Source organism: Syngnathus floridae, chromosome 3 (genome assembly GCF_059516105.1).
Source record: "Syngnathus floridae isolate MCC-2025c chromosome 3, RoL_Sflo_1.0, whole genome shotgun sequence".
In the NCBI taxonomy this organism is placed as follows: Eukaryota; Metazoa; Chordata; class Actinopteri; order Syngnathiformes; family Syngnathidae; genus Syngnathus; species Syngnathus floridae.
In genome coordinates this window covers 4,453,370-4,471,313 of record NC_142415.1, presented here as the reverse complement: position 1 = coordinate 4,471,313, position 17,944 = coordinate 4,453,370, and the positions used below count along the sequence as shown (strand labels likewise).

Below are 17,944 nucleotides of genomic sequence, written 5' to 3'. Positions count from 1 at the left end.
CATTTCTGAGGAGGACACAGAGCAACGAGACTGACTCTGAAAATGACAACAGGGAATCTAGCATGTTTGATAGAGAACTTGTCCAGCTGTTTTGGACACAAAAGATGAGGACTTTAATGGATTTGTGAATGAGGATTGATCAAAAAATAATGTGAGTACACTGTTAAAGTACAACTGACTTTGCTCCTGCTGCCTTTTTAAAACAGCGTGCATGCATGCTACTGTACGTTTTAAGGTAGCGTATGTTTTACCATACCTGCGCCCAATAATACGGTGTATGCGTTAAATACAGACATAGCACCCGTAACTGAAATTGCGCCTTTTAATGGTCGTGAAAATACGGTACTTTGATGTATGCGATTTTTACTGCATAAAATTATAATCTTCGTGAAGGATGCAAACTTTTTACCGTACCACTGCTTGAAGTAAATGTCTTCTAAAAACTGACAGTTGGTTAATTTGAGTTATTTTTTGTTTTCAAATTTAGAGTTAATTTTAAGTACACCGTTAACTAAATTCCAACCAGGTCATCTTATAATATTATACCCATACCAGTACCCCACTTCCACATTGCTGGCATCTGATTTGAAGTGGAGCTCTGTGGCCGTTACTGATCCAGCCACGGGTCCAGCTGGTCCGTCATGTGTCACTCTCATCTTTGCAGTCCATAAGATCTTAAGAAAATCTCCAAAATCTATTAACTGATATTTCCTGACCCAGTCTTGACATTTCAACATGTATGTCTTGCTCAGTGGTGGTCGGCGTCTTTTTTCTTAACACATTTCTTGTGACATTGTTGACTATTTGCAGTAAAACGTTTTATGGTTCTGTACTCACACCCTAATATCTTAGCAATTTCAAGAGTGCTGCATCCCTCTGAAAGACCTTTTACAATTTTTTACTTTTCTGAGTCACCTAAATCTCTTTTTTGCCCTATGTTGCCTGAGGAAAACAAGATGCCTAATAATTATGCACACTGTGACATAAGATGCTGATCTACTGAGGCCCCACAATCCCTCATAATACAAATATACATATGATTTGATATGCTTGTACTGAGTACATTCAAGTATTAACAGCATGGAGTTGGAAAATATGCACAAAAATGACCATCGGGTCAAAATACGCACTTGCCAATGATTCTGCTCACAGTGTATTAAATTTAAAAAAAAGAACTTTTTCTTAAATGTCACAGTTAAAAATCTAGTGGCAAAACCGGTGTATGCTAAGCAGGGTTGTCAGTAATATTCCCTCTAAGATGTGTGCGTTTGCGCACTGCTCTCACCCTCTCAGCGCCTAGGAAATATATACAGCACATCGAAAATAAAAGAAAAAAAATCAAATCTGAGTTGAGTTGGCATTTTGCACTTTCATATTTGCCGCATACAAAGAAAATTAAAAGTTTACAAGAAAACCAAGAAACAGCAATTCTGGCCTTATTGTCACATGCAGGGATGAGAATTTTCCGCGGATCCGCGGATTTCCATGTTTTTTTCCGTCAAAAGTATCATTTTCGTGAATCGTGTAAATCCGTTGAGAATTTATTTATTTTTTTATATATATAGAGGAGGGGAAGCGGCCGACCAGCTGGCCGGGCAACGTTAGCCTCGGCGACTTGCGAGCATTAGCCCGCCCGCCGCGACGGCATCTTTTGGCACATCTCAAGGCAAAATGAGTTAAGCTGTGAGTACAGAAATCGACTTGCCTCTGTAAACCTAACTCACTGGCAGCAGTGATGAGCCAACATCTGCCTTATTTTTGGCAGCATTTTGGCGCTACTTTCGTCACATCATTTCCACTTGATAACTTAACTTACACGGAGAACTAAGCATTTTTACACATTGAATTGTGAATGTGAATTTGCGATTGGGTTTTCATCACTTGTAGACGAGTTATTTAGTTAGATAGATCTAGGGCCTACTCAGCAAAAGTTTTTGCCAGCATGGCGAAGGTTTTGGAGAAAAAAGGCGAGGATCGTGCCAGGGAAATAGACAAGTCGAATGGGATCAAGAACTGCTTCAGATGGGCATGGCTCAGGAGCAGCGTCATCGTACAACTCGGAACACAATCCGTAACCACATGCCTGACGGAACATATCTGTAAAGTGGATGTCCCGGGGAAGGTTTTGTATATTCTTTGTCAAGATCTGATCAGCTATGGAGGTCACAGCACTAGGAACATTAAGGAGCACATCGAAACATAATAACACAACACAAAGGTATGCACGTGGGTTTAGAAAGTAACATGATGTTACATGTACCGTAATTTCCGGACTATAAGTCGCGTTTTTTTTCATAGTTTGGGTGGGGGGGCGACTTATACTCAGGAGCGACTTATATATGTTTTTTTTCACAAATTTTTACTTGATCATTAAGACATCACTTACAAGTATAGTTGACCTCTTCCCATGTTATTTTTAGTATAGTTGATCACTTCACATGCTTTTATATCTTTATCTTGAACATATTCAAAACATAAAAAATAGAGAAAACATCAAATAAAGCAATTAACACTTTAAAGCACCATATCCAAGTCCACTGTCTGCTGTATGTACACTTGCTCCATTTTTGCTCCTCTTATATTTATTATTATTATTTATTATTATTTGTTTATTTATCATTTATTCAACACTCTTATTTATTCATTGTTTGTGCCTTCTTGGGTTTTTTTTGTGTTGCTTGTATGCATATGTGTACTATCTCACCGAGGGATAGTGGAAACGTAATTTCAATCTCTTTGTGTGTCTTAGTATATAAAAAAAAAAAAAATCGACGATAAAGCAGACTTTGACTTTGATAAAACAACCCAAAAAAATTATATTTTCAGACGAAACTGGATGAGGGCACTCTAAATTTCACCGTTGGCCGTGACTCACCAACTGGGTGGGCTTAAGAAAAATGGCACCAAAAAGAAACTCATATTTTGCAGGTTACAAACTTCAAGTTGTAAAATATGCAGCTGAAAACAGTAATCGAGCAGCAGAAAGAAAGTTTGGAGAACTGTGATGTCCCAAAGGATTACTATTTCAAGTGACGTCAGTAGCGCGGCGGTTGTTTACATACAAACGTGCCCACATACGGACTACCGGTATCATTAGCGGTGATCATTTCTAAGTGACACGGAGGACAAAGAGTTTGAAGGAATTAAGGATTTGGAGTGACATAGAAGGTTTGAAAAACTATTATGGCTTTTACGCACGCCCGGTCCTACTCTACTGAGTCGGGGGCCGGCGCTCGGCCGAGTGGCTGTCCGCGAACGGTGCGCGGGGCTCGGACATGGCCGTTACGCACGCCCTGTCTGTCTGGAAGTCCACGCCGCCACACGCTTGGAAGTTTGTTTTGTTTAATAAAGAGCCGTTTACCAAACCCACGTCTATCCTTGTACTTTGTTAACGCTACAATATATATATAGATCTGTGGAATAAAGACGAGGCTGACGTCAGGGCGCACGCGAGGCGATGTTGACAAAGGACGAGGAATTTGATCGATGGATTTAATGGAATTGAAGTGCACGGATGGTTTGATAATATTATTGGCTTGTATTATAGTTATTTGAAATATAGTTTATCTATCGTTATATGAGCCTGTGGAATATTTTGAAGTGCAAGCGCCCTCAGCCGTGCGCACCCATTGTTCACAAAGAACGATCGATGGATTTAATGAATTGGACTGACACCGATGGTTTTATAAACATGTTATTCATGTAATAGTTGTCCTTAATCACTCTATATGTTACGTCAGGCCCGTTCTCAGCTCTTTGTTTGTGTTTGTCACGTTAGCATACCTATCGTTTAGCCTGTTGTTGCTATTTAATGAATTGGAGTGACACCGATGGTTTTATAAACATGTTATTCATGTAATCGTTGTCCTTAATCACTCTAAATGTTACGTCAGGCCCGTTCTCAGCTCTTTGTTTGAGTTTGTCACATTAGCATACCTGTCGTTTAGCCTATTGTTGCTATTTAATGAATTGGAGTGACACCGATGGTTTTATAAACATGTTATTCATGTAATAGTTGTCCTTAATCACTCTATATGTTGCGTCAGGCCCGTTCTCAGCTCTTTGTTTGAGTTTGTCACGTTAGCATACCTATCGTTTAGCCTGTTGTTGCTATTTAATGAATTGGAGTGACACTGATGGTTTTATAAACATGTTATTCATGTAATAGTTGTCCTTAATCACTCTATATGTTACGTCAGGCCGGTTCTCAGCTCTTTGTTTGTGTTTGTCACGTTAGCATACCTATCGTTTAGCCTGTTGTTGCTATTTAATGAATTGGAGTGACACCGATGGTTTTATAAACATGTTATTCATGTAATCGTTGTCCTTAATCACTCTAAATGTTACGTCAGGCCCGTTCTCAGCTCTTTGTTTGAGTTTGTCACATTAGCATACCTGTCGTTTAGCCTATTGTTGCTATTTAATGAATTGGAGTGACACCGATGGTTTTATAAACATGTTATTCATGTAATAGTTGTCCTTAATCACTCTATATGTTGCGTCAGGCCCGTTCTCAGCTCTTTGTTTGAGTTTGTCACGTTAGCATACCTATCGTTTAGCCTGTTGTTGCTATTTAATGAATTGGAGTGACACTGATGGTTTTATAAACATGTTATTCATGTAATAGTTGTCCTTAATCACTCTATATGTTACGTCAGGCCGGTTCTCAGCTCTTTGTTTGTGTTTGTCACGTTAGCATACCTATCGTTTAGCCTGTTGTTGCTATCGTTTAGCCTGTTGTTGCTCGTTCATGACTGTTTTTGGTGTGGGATTTTGTCGAATAAATTGCCCCCAAAATGCGACTTATACTCCGGAGCGACTTATATATTTTTTTTTTTCACTTTTTGGGGCATTTTTTGGCTGGTGCGACTTATACTCCTGAGCGACTTATAGTCCGGAAAATATTGTAAGCTAATATTAGGCTATTGTCATGAAACATTATGTCCCAGAGGTGTTCTATCGGACTTAGATCAGGTGATTGTGAGGGCCATTCAATTGTGTCAATTCCTTCAGCCTCCAGTTATTGTCTGCATATTCTTGCCACAACAGGCTGGCCATTGTTGTGGATCAGGAAGAACCCAGGACCTACTGCACCAGCGTAGGTCCTGGGTTCTGCCGTTCTCTAGCCTGTAGAGGTCTGTTCGTCCCTCCATGGAAATGCCTCCCCAGACCATCACTGACCCACCACCAAACCGGTCATGCTGAATGATGTTGCAGGCAGCATAGCAATCTCCTTGGCTTCTCCAGACCCTTTCACGTCTATCACAGGTGCTGAGGGTAAACCTGCTCTCATCTGTGAAAAGCACTGGGCGGCAGTGGCGGACTTGCCAATTCTGGTGTTCTATGGCAAATGCCAATTGAGCTCCACGGTGCTGAGCAATGAGCACGGGAAACACTACAGGACGTTGTGCCCTGAGGCCACCCTCGTAAAATCTGTTTCTGACTGTTTGGGCAGAGACATTCACACCAGTAGCCTGCAGGAGGTCATTCTGTAGGGCTCGGGCAGTGCTCAACCTGTTCCTCCTTGCACAAAGCAGCAGATATCGGGCCTGCTGATGGAATGAGGACTGTCTACGGCCCTGTCCAGCTCTACTAGAGTAACTGCCTGTCTCCTGGAATCTCCTCCATGCTCTGGAGATTGTACTGGGAGACACATCAAATCTTTTTGCAACAGCACGCATGGATGTGCCATCCTGGAGGAGTTGGACAATCTGCGCAACTTCAGGATGGTTAAGAAATCGCCTCATGCTCCCAGTTGTGATAATGACTCTAGCTAAAGCCAACACTTGTGGAAAAACAGTAACAAAAATCAAGAGGGAGGAACTTGAAATGGCCTCCACCTGCAAAATAAGTCCTGTTTTGGGGACCATCTCGTTGTTGCCCCTCTAGTGCACCTGTTGTTAATTCCATCAACACCAATGCAGCTGAAACTGATTAACAACCCCCTCTGCCACGTACCTGACCAAAACCTTATCAGAAAAATCAAATTGAATTATGCCATACCCTGATAAAAACTGTTCCTTTAATTTTTTTTGAGCAGTGTATGTATATATATATATATATATATATATATATATATATATATATATATATATATATATAAATACATATATACTGTATATATATATATATATATATACATATATACTGTATATATATATATATATATATATACATATATATAAAATATATCATCGGCCCCCCCAGGCCCCCGGCTACTTTTCAGTGTTTTTTCACATTTGCCATTCACATCCCTTCACATGATTAGTTGATTAAAAAATTGACTTCACGTTTCGGCCTTTGCCTTTGGCCTCCATCAGGGCAAGCTGACCCTGTAGTAAGAGTTGGAATTTCATTATTTTCTTCTCGAATATTTTTTTCCTCTAACAACAAACAAACAAGATATGGCGGAATTTTTCTTTTAATTTGCTCCACAAGTATTTTTACAGCTGAATGGAATATTAATGGAAGAGATTCCACCCTACGCCCTATTGCTGTTCTAGGCAGCTGCCCTATGTTAGGCGTATTAATAAATGTCAATTTGTATCCCGAGAGAGGATATCGTTCGTGGTTCGGGGTGTGCCAATAATATAGAGGGTAAATAGCTGGGTTTTCTCACTAACACAGAGGCTAGTGCTGTCCTACCTGGTCGTGGGCTTGAAGCCTGCTCAGATGAGTCAAAACGGTGTCTAAGACGAGAATAGCTGTGAACGAGCCTATGCCCTGAGAATAAAATTGACGTTAGTTTATTTAATAAGTATTTAATACGAAATATATATTTTTTAAATATGAAATATATATTTTTTTCTGAGCTTTAGTAATCAAGTTAACAGGTTTGAGCATTATGTTTGAGCAGATACCTACAGTAAATGCATTGCTATTGGAGTGGTTGACTGATAACCATATTTGTTTTGCTCTTACTTTTCTTTATACTCACATGAATATGTGCATCTTTGTTAGCTGGATGAGTCCAATAACCAGACAAGAAAACTCCAGAGGTCTTTGGATGAGCAAGTAGAGCAGACCGAGAACCTGCAGGTACAATTAGAGCATTTACAATCCAGGTAAGAAACATGCAAGCACGCATACCCAAACACGCACACACTCACCCATCCACATACCCACACATAACCCACACAAGAGATTTTATACATGGTGGGAAATACATAACTACTGTATTTTTCGGACTATAAGCTGCATTTTCTTTTCATAATTTGGGTGGGGGGGGTGCGATTTATACTCAGGAGCGATTTATATGTGAATTTTTTCACAAATTTATACTTGATCATTAACACTTTACTTACTTACTAGTATAGTTGATCACTTCACTTTATTTTCACTTTAAACCGCATGAGGGCGCACGATGGCTGTGGAATAATTGGAGCCTCATTGATAATGAGGTCCATTCACTGACTTCCGTAGTCGGGAGATTTAATGAGTTGGAGTGACACAGATTATTCAATAAACGTGTTATTCATGTTATAGTTATTTGATATATAGTTTATTTAGACTAGCAACATGTATGTTGTTGGACCAGGAGTTTCCGATTTTCTCGGGAGGCCGTGAAGGCAGCGGGGGGGCCCGGAAAGAGCGATCCAGGGCGCTCGCGTGTGTTGGCTCTCATGTTGAGCTTTTGATTTGTGAAATAAAGAGCCGGTTACCAAACCCACGTCTTGCCTGGTACTTTGGTAACGCTAAAATATAGTTACCGTAATTTCTGGTGTATAAGCCGCACCGGTGTATAAGCCGCACCAGCTAAAATTCGGGAATTTTTAATTTTTTTTCTTACATAAGCCGCTCCGGACTATAAGCCGGACGTGCACACATGTTTTTTACAACGAAAGACAGTACACAGAAAAAGTTTTAATAACATACTTTAACATGTCTTTCTAAACATTGCCTGTGACGCAGCAGTAGTACCGCAGCAACACGGAAGTGTGCACGTGAGTTATTAACAAAGAAACACACAGAAAGCATTTTTAAAGTTTTAATAACATACCTTAACATTTCTTTCCAAACACTGCCTGTGACACGGCAGTAATACCGCAGCAACACGGAAGTAACACAGCACTAATAGGGTTTGATTAAACCCAACACAATGTCATCAACATCAACTGCTTTTAGCTTAAAAGCGGTATCATATGCATTTCTTTTGTCCCCCATATTGACGGTTTGTGTATAAAAGCTTCCTTTCAGTAATGTCCGTCTTGATCGCGTTCTGCGTGATGCGCGAAATGTTGTAAATATAAACTAGCACGTCTTCTTCGGCGCATTATCTCTTCTTCGTCTGTCTCGCTCTTGCTTCCTGCTAGAGCGCCCCCTGGGGGCCGGAGGCCGTAAAAATCCATAAATACGCTGCGCCGCCATTTAAGCCTCAGGGTTCAAAGTAACCTTCTGAATAAAATGTGTTAAAAGTTTACATTCCTTACAACTTGTTTTTGGTGAGCAAAATGTCAGAAGAATTGAATTTAAATGCTGATTGATTGGGTTTTAATACAATGCAGATGGTCCAAACAGCGCCACTGCTTTGTGTAATCTCTGAGCCACATGGCAGAGTAAGAGAAAGGGTTTAGAACACAGATGTCAAACTCAAGGCCTGGGGGCCAGATACGGCCCGCCACATCATTCTATGTGGCCCGCGAAGACAAATTGTGCATCAAATTCGTGTGTCATTACTAGAATTGCAAATTGTCTTCACTTTTGATATGTTTTTTGTTAAATATTTGACCAGTTTTTACTCGTCTGATTTGAAAACGAGTTATTTGTCAGTTTGTTTTGTAGCTTTTACTGTATTTAATAGTGTTAAGAGTAAAAGTGATCAAGTCATCACAAAAATCACGAAAAAAATCTTATAAGCCACACCTGACTATAAGCCGCAGGGTTCAAAATTTTGGAAAAAAGTCGCTGCTTATACACCGGAAATTACGGTATATACGTAGATCTGTGGAATAATTGGAACTGCCAACTAACAACCAGGCTGACATCAGCGGCGCACGTAGGCAGCTGATTTTTTGTTTGTTTGTTTTTTGACAAAGAGGATGAATATTCCGGTGGATTTAATGATTTGGACTGACACGAATGGTTCGTTAAAATTGTTGTTTATATTATTGTTATTTGACAGATAGTTTATATATTGTTATATGGGCCTGTGGAAAAATGTGAACTGCAATGCGCCGCGGACGTCGGACTTGTTTACATAAATGAGGACCAACTCGATCAATGGCTTTAATGATTTGGAGTGACATACTAGATGGTTTGATAAAGGTGTTATTTATGTTATAGTTATTTGATTAACTGTTATTGTTACATTAAGCCCGTTCTCAGCTCCATGTTTGTGTTTGTCACGTTAGCATACTGTATCGTTTAGCCTGTTGCTCGTTCATGTCTGTTCTTGGTGTTGGATTTTGTCAAATAAATTTCCCCCAAAATGCGACTTATACTTCGGAGCGTTTTATGTGTGTTTTTTTCACTTTATTGTGCATTTTATGGCTGATGCGACGTATATTCCGGAGCGACATTTAGTCCGAAAAATACGGTATGCTATCTGCTCCAGGAAACCGTAAAAACAAAGAGCTCTCTGTGATATCTTTATTCTGAACCATTTAATTTTTCTCACGGGGCATTGTTGTGGAAGCTTTAGCAAGTAGAGATTGCTTTTGTAGGAATAATCTTCATCTTCGTCTTCCTTGTCTTTTTCCTCGTCCTCTTCGTCATCTTCTTCTTTGTTCATGAAATAATAAAAATGAAATTGTATTTAGGTACAATTTAAATCTTGCAATAATAACAATATTGTGGCAGAAATAAGAAACACTTCTTTATTCTGACTGACTACCAACAAGTGAGACAAGTGATCAAAGAACAAAGACAATACGATGTAACAAAGAACATACATATAACGCCCCGCCCCAACTGCAGGCCTGCTGCTGGGTGAGAGGTCTGGTCCTACAGTCTGCCACACGTCCCCCGCCCCCGAACACCCAGAAGGACACTCAAAACACATAAAACAAAACTCCACAGGGTCCATGAATCAGCACAGAGATGCTCTGGCAGGCAGATGACCCATACAGAGTTGAGTTGCAGTCAACGATGTTAGCTGTTGGATTGTGGGTGCTCACAAAAAACAGGCGTATGTGTTTGCAATGTCCTGGGCACTTGGGCAGGATAGAACTAGTAGGTAAGACGGAGGTCGGCCACATCTGGGGTCCAGCAAGGACGAGGGCACGGATTTCACGCAGGGGTCAGCCCTGCAAGGATAAGGGCGCGGATCTCTCACAAAGGTCGTTGCTGCAAGGATAAGGGTAGGGCACACCGGTGGTCGTGTGTCCAATACAGGAGTCAACAAGGAGGCCCAGTGAGGCACCACGGACCTGACTGTGGCATGTGGCTGTCCTGATAGTTTAGGCCTGACTCAGGGAGCACACGTTGAGGCATAGGCAGTAGGATCCGTACAGCGCCGGTTTGGTAGGCAGGACGGCTGAGTTGGGCTGGTTCTGACTGTGTCATGCAGCTATTTTGACGACTTTTGCCAAACTGTGTGGCATACAGCTGTTTTGACGGCTTGGACCATACTCAGGGAGCATGCGCTGAGGTGCAGGCTGTAGGAAATGAGTGGCGCCTAGTCAACACACCCAGGACGTTGCGAACACATACGCCTGTTTTTTGTGAGAACCTACCACCCAGGGCTGCTGGTCAGTGGCTCTCTGAGCTGCCGTTACTGGTACCAGTAAGTACGCAGGGCCGGCAGACGACCGCAGCGGAGGAGCCTGCCGGGGAGGGAGAGCATCCAGCAAAATAAGTGCTCAGCAGGTCCTTGCGAAGGTGTTGCTGCAGCCGTCCTTGCCGAACGGCAGGAATTAATTTGTTGGCCTCACATCATGTGGGGGTCACCAATGTGGCAGAGGAAACATCTCTATTCTGTGCAGGGCCGTTTTTTGGTATGGGCAATATGGGCGACCGCTCAGGTAAATGATATGGTAATCTCTTTCGACGCGGAGAAGGCATTTGACAGAGTCGAATGGAGGTACTTGTTTTTTGTTTTGGCAAAGTTTCATTTTGGCTCTGAATTTATCACATGGATTAGATTGATGTATGACCATCCGACTGCACGTATCATTACGAATGTTGTGAGATCTTCTTCTTTCACCCTCCAGTATTTGACAGGGCTGCCCCCCTTTCACCCCTTTGTCTGCCAATTGCCCACTGAACTAAACTGCCTTTACCCAGTTCTTGGACCCTCTGGAGCAGTGGTTCTTAACCTGGGTTCGATCGAACCCTAGGGGTTCGGTGAGTTGGTCTCAGGGGTTCGGCAGAGCCTCCACTGAGGAGGTCCGAACAAACCTGATTTATTGTGTAAATTTGCCAGTATGTAATTTGTTGTGAGTTCATGCATCGTGTTGATTTTGTTATTTGAACAAGGGGATGTTCATGCACGGCTTATTCTGTGCACCAGTAAAAAACATCAATGTCTTGAATTTAAAAAAAATAATTTTATTTTTCACTAAAGAGGGGTTCGGTGAATGCACATATTAAACTGGTGGGGTTCGGTACCTCCAACAAGGTTAAGAACCACTGCTCTGGAGGCTTATATGTGTGTTTTGGGGTGTTCTTCTGGGTATTGAGGGGGGCTGTGTGGCGGACCTCGCAATCGTTTATGACATTAACATCATTTACATTATTTAGGCCTCTCACCAACTGGCCTGGTTAAGTATTTTTCCAATGTTATCTTTGTCTTTGTTGATTTGGCTTTGATGACTTGTAACTTGTCGCACTTATTGGTTTTCTTTTGTAGAGCCGTTGTGAGTGGCAGGCTTTTCTAGAAGCCTATTGAGTTGCGCACGTCATCAGTATGTCTTTTGTATAACCACTCATATGAATGGTGCTGGATCGATCTGTCTGTCTGTCTGTATGTCCATCCATCGTCAACTCTAGCTATCCGCCCGCCCGCCTGTCCATCCATCCATCCATCCATCCATGGATCCTTCCTTCCTTCCTTCCTTCCTTCCTTCCTTCCTTCCTTCCTTCCTCCCTTCCTTCCTTCCTTCCTTCCTTCCACGCACATTGGTTTCCTGTCATTGATGCCTACTTGTCTTGTACAGACTTGTACATTTATCCAGTCTATTTTATTTTACGTACATGCGATGCTATTTATATTATTTTTCATTGATTACTGACAACTCTAGTTTTGATGTTACTGTATACTAATTTGGTTCAGAGTTATTTATTTGTTTGTTTATTTATTTATTTATTTTATGGGTTTGTGAGAATGTGTATTTATAAATGGATGTCAATAGTTTTGAGCTGTTGATGAACAAGCAGTTCCCACTTGTCACCGTTCTCGGCTAGTTTCCGCCACGGCTGTGTCATTATTGTAATTTTCGGACTATAAATCGCTCCGGAGTATAAGTCGCACCAGCCGTAAAATGCACAATACAGTGAAAAAAAACATATATAAGTTGCACCGGAGTATAAGTCGCACTTTTGGGGCAAATTTATTTGTCAAAATCCACCACCAAGAACAGACATGAACCAGCAACAACAGGCTAAACGATACGGTATGCTAACGTGACATATACACAAACGAGGAGCTGACAACGGGCCTGAGTAACATTCAGAGTTATTCAAATAAGTATTACATAAATAACACGTTTATCAAACCATCGGTGTCACTCCAAATTATTAAATCCATCAATCGTCCTTTATGTAAACAATGCCGTGTATGCGCCACATATGGGCCGCTGACGTCCGACTTGTGAGTTGCTTTTCTAATTAATCCACAGACCCATATAACGATATATAAAGTATATTTCAAATAACTATCATATAACAACAATATTATCAAACCAGCTGTGTCACTCCTAATCATTAAATCCATTGATCAAATTCCTCGTCCTTTATGTCAACAACGCCGCGCGCGCACTGCACAGATCTAGTATATAACTATATTGTAGCGTTAACAAAGTACCAGGAAAGACGTGGGTTTAGTAAACAACTCTTTATTTAACAAAACAAGAATTCAACGAGCCAACAACTACTGAACTGTAATGATAAAAACATATACAAGTTGCTACACGAAATAAAATATATCAAATAACTTTAACATAAATACGTTTTTCAAACCTTGTGTCACTCCAAAACATTAAATCCTTCAAACGTGGGGCCCTTTGTCATCTTCGTCATCCCGTGATAGAATCCTTTGTCCTTATGTAAACAACCGCCGTGCTGCTGACGTCACTTGCAGGTCAAATGACAGTAATCCCTTGCTACATCGCGGTTCGTTTATCGCGGTTTCACTACATCGCGGATTTTTGAATTTTCAAAATTTGCGAAAAAATTCACATTTAAGTCGTCCTTGATGCCTACCTGTCTTGTACAGATGTACCCTGGTTGCTCACTGTACTGAACTGTGTCTGTTTGTTGAAAACAGAATACAAAGATTTAAAAAAAAAATGCTGTATTTGAAAAACAACAGGACATCAACTAAGGATAGTAAGCAAGCCAAGAAACCAAGAGTAACATGCCTCGGCTTCCTTGTCTGACGGAGTCACGTTGATCAAGCAGACTCCATACAAAAAAGTGGGCATCAGTCAGTCCACCATCGCTCTGTCACTGTTAAATGCCTTCTGAGTTTTTTACAGTGGGGAATTGTAGTACTGACATAAGTTTTTAATAAAGACTTATCATATAAGTGCTCCCTTTAAGGTATAACAGCATTTCAAGTCTGAACTTGGATGTGATTGATTCACTTTGTTTCACTTTTATTTCTTCACAACATCATTGATCATTATTACATGTACATAGATCATGACATTTTATTAGCATGAAGAAAAGGGTCCCCGAGTGAAGCTAAGTATAAGCTTGTATAACAGGGCCCAGACAGACAGACGGACGAACGCACAGACAGACACTCATCATACAAACATACACACTCTCAACCCAGCTACAACTATGGAAATATGAATTCAAATATAGGTTTGTAAAAGATGGCTAAAAAGATGGTTTTTAAAATTGGAGCTAGACGGAATGACCTTTAGGGCTTCATCAATACTGTTCCAAATCTGAGGTCCTCTACTTGCCACACTCATACTGGTGCGCACACATCTGCGATACTTCCCTAGGATCTGTGTTTTACCTCGCGTCTGATGGGAATGCTGGAGTCTAGTGATGGGGATAAGACTGTGCAGTATGTGGTTTCTCTTGTTCGCAACCTGAAACATGACACATGTATTCTATAATTCAATCAGCTCAGGTAGTCTTAATAACTCAAAATGGTGGAAGAGAGGGAGGGATGGAGAATTAAACTCAGACCAAGACAGAGCCCTAATGACTTTCTATTGTAGAGTGAAGTTTTTAAGGTGACTAGAGAAGGTGTTGCCCCATATAACATTGTAATAGTTGAGATGAGGTTCAAATACAGTTTTATATAAAATCAGGAGTATTGACTGAGGAAAGAAATGTCTGACTTTGTAAAATAAACCCACATATTTTGATAATTTGGATACAAGGTGATCTATGTGACATTTAAATTTGAGCGAGTCATCTATGAAGACCCCCAGAAATTTTGTAGCACTTGGACACACCAAACCTTCATTTCTATGTGCAAAATGTTCTTTTTATACATATAAAATAATGTATTTAACTGTCCACACATCTTCCTAAAATTAAACTTTTGTCTTGTCCGTCTCTACAATAATTCTCCAAAAGTCTTGGGGATCATCAAGATGTGTCTTTGCAATAGTGAAACAAGCCAGTGGGTTGTTGTTGTATTTATTGCTTGATCTATTCATTTATTCATTTGTTTTTGTTTGTTTGTTTGTTTGTTTGTTTGTTTGTTTGTTTGTTTGTTTGTTAGGATATGGTATTGCCTCGTAACTGGATTTGTGACCATTAACAGGCTTGAGTCACTTTTACGGTTTTCACTTTATAGCTTGAAATAATTTTTTCAGCTGGTTTTACTTCACTTTTTCTGTATATAAGGAAGGGTTTGTCAAATACTTTTTTTTCTTTAAATTTTCTGCCTTTCTTTTTCTGTCTCATAGACTTCGACGACAGCATATAAACCCAGGTCTTTTTGGGAGGATGAGATCAGCTCAGTTCACCCCTGATAATACAGATGGTCCGACCAGTGACATGGATGAGGAAGAGGAGCAACTGCAGATTGAGATCCATGGATGACACAAACACACACACGCAGTGTCATTGCTGATAGGAATGTATATCTTCAAAAATGAGTCAATATGCAAAATTGTTAGGCAAGTGTGTATTTTGAACATATGATCATTTTTATGCAATTTTCTAACTCCATGCTGTATAATCTTGAATGCTTACTCAATACAAGCATATCAAGTGATGTGTATTCATGTAATGAGCGATGGTAGGGCATTAACACCCTATATCACAGTGTGCATAATTATTAGGCGGCTTGTTTTTCTCAGGCAAAATAGGGCATTTAAAAAAAAAATTAAAAAGAAATTTAAATGACTCCAAAAAGTAAACATTTGTAAAAAGTCTTTCAGGGGGTTGCGGCACTCTTGAAATTGTTAAACTCTTGGGTGTGATTAAAAAATCATCAAACATTCATTTGCAAGGGGTCGCACAAAACATGTTAAGGTAAAGAAGACTCAAATTAACTGCCAAAGATTTGAGAAGACAGAAACATTAAGCTACCAGGAACCCACTATCCTTCAGTGCTACCATTCAATTTATTATCTGGAGTCCTCATCCGACCACGACTGAAGAAGACATACATGTTGAAACAAGCCTGGGTCAAGAAATATCAGAATATACATTTTTCAAAGATCTTATGACTGATGAAGCCCCTGGCCTCTGGTCAAAGCATAGCAGGGGGTATTTTACGACGTTGTGTAAACAGAACAACTTTGATTGCGTCCTCTGCAGCTGGTCAATCAGTTCAAAGGATTTTAGCACTTTGTTCTACTACTTTGTTAAGACAGCACAAGCTAGGTTAATTATTACAGGTTACATTCCAACATAATCATAGGATCAAACTAATCTATCAACCCTAACACTTATTATAGAAAAGTTGTTTCAATAATAAAATAGTTCTAAAAACATATTTACAGTATGTACACTTGTACCTTGTTATAAAAAAATGGTTATAATGTATGTATACCGTATTTTCCACACTATTAGGCACACTTAAAATCTAAAAATTTATTTTAATCTTATAATAATAAGAGTTCTAAAAACATGTTTAGTGTTGTACCTTGTTATACAAAAATTGTTAGAATAATAAAAGAATTTAAAAACATATTTACAGTATGTACACGTGTACTTTGTTATAAAAAATTGTTATAATGAGTCCTAAAATCATATTTACAGTGTGTACACCATATTTTCCGCACTATTAGGCCCATTTAAAAACTTGAAATTTACTCAAACAACCACAGTGCGCCTTATAATGCAGAGTGCTTTATATATGGATCAATTGATAAATTTGTTGATCCATACTGGTTGTACACAGCACTCTGCCAAAATGTTTCAGTACGTTTTAGTACGGATAGTAAATTACAAGGTCACATCGCTTCCCAGCATTCCAGCAACCGTGATCAGGGGGTGTCACTGAATAGCTGTTATACCCGCGAGGCTATTTCATTTCAAGATAGGCTGTTCCGTTAATGTTTACGGATCAATATGCAACGGAACATAAATAAGCAGCACCAAAATGTTAAATCGGTCTTCAGTCGGTTCGGATCAATTTAATGGGAGAGAGTTTGAGAAACGTGGTTGTTTACAGGGGGCTGCCATGACACTTCGCTGAGGCTCATGGGAGTCTGCGACCTGAGGCTCATGGGAGTTTGCGAGTGGCTAATACTATCATGATAACTGCTATATGCACGAGGCTCTTTCATTCCAAAATAGGCTGCTCCGTTAACATTTCAAGTAAATTTACGGATCGATATGGAAGGGAAACAGGACCAATGTGTTAGATCTAACTTTAGTCTGTTCCGATCACTTTCATAGGAGATAGTTTGAGAGACACAATTGTTTACGGAGGGCTCATTGGTTATTGTCTAGTGGAGGCATACCACAACCCTAGTCAACCTCAGTTTGATGCAGTATAGCTTCTATTTCATGCGGCTTTTAATCCGGTGCACCCTATATATGAAATAATTTCTAAAATAAAAAATTCAATGAGGGTGCCCTTTATAATCCAGTGCGCCTTATGGTGCGAAAAATACGGTACTTTACCTACATCTACATATATATTTTTTTTAATCCAATGTTTTAACGGGGAAGTCAATTGAGAACACTTTCTCATTTACAATGGCGACCTGTAGGCAAGGTGTGTGAAGTGTCTTGCCCAAGGACACAATGACACGAGACTGTGACAGAGCTAGGGTCGAACCGCCAACCCTCCAGTTACTCATCGACCCGCTCTACTGCCTGAGCCACAGCCGCCACTACATCTACAAAATGCGCATCGCGCTGCTATGGTAACTTGTGACCACAAGAGGTCCCTGTTTAACCAAGGTTAACTACATTTGTTAAGCTAATGAGTGCACACTTTCTGTAAATCCTATAAACTTCATTTCACTTCTCAAATATCACTGCTATATGATATATTTAACTGAAATTACTGATTCGAACAACCAATGATTTATAAAGGAAAATCTTGAAAACGATCAAGGGTGCCCAAACCTTTGTATATACCGTATTTTTCAGACTAAATGTCGCTCCGGAATATACGTCGCATTAGCCATAAAATGCACAATAAAGTGAAAAAAAACATATAAGTCGCTCCGGAGTATAAGTCGCATTTTGGGGGAAATTTATTCGACAAAATCCAACTCCAAGAACAGACATGAACGAGCAACAACAGGCTAAATGATACGGTATGCTAACGTGTCATAAACACAAACGAAGAGCTGAGAACGGGCCTGATGTAACATTGACAGTTATCCAAATAACTATAACATAAATAACA

At 40.0% G+C, this 17,944-nt stretch overlaps 1 protein-coding gene across 3 annotated transcripts in view; it reads left to right on the top strand.

Annotated features, from left to right (window-relative positions):
• The window catches only part of ccdc102a (coiled-coil domain containing 102A), a 153,677-nt gene extending 137,408 nt beyond the window's left edge, over positions 1–16,269 (top strand). For all 3 annotated transcript variants that reach the window (XM_088371592.1, XM_088371590.1, XM_088371591.1), the window contains 2 exons: positions 6,961–7,064; positions 15,036–16,269. In XM_088371592.1, coding sequence (XP_088227718.1) covers positions 6,961–7,064; positions 15,036–15,171 — 240 coding nt within the window. In that variant the 3' untranslated portion in view covers positions 15,172–16,269. The remainder of the gene's footprint in view (positions 1–6,960; positions 7,065–15,035) is intronic.
• The last annotated feature ends 1,675 nt before the right edge of the window (positions 16,270–17,944 follow it).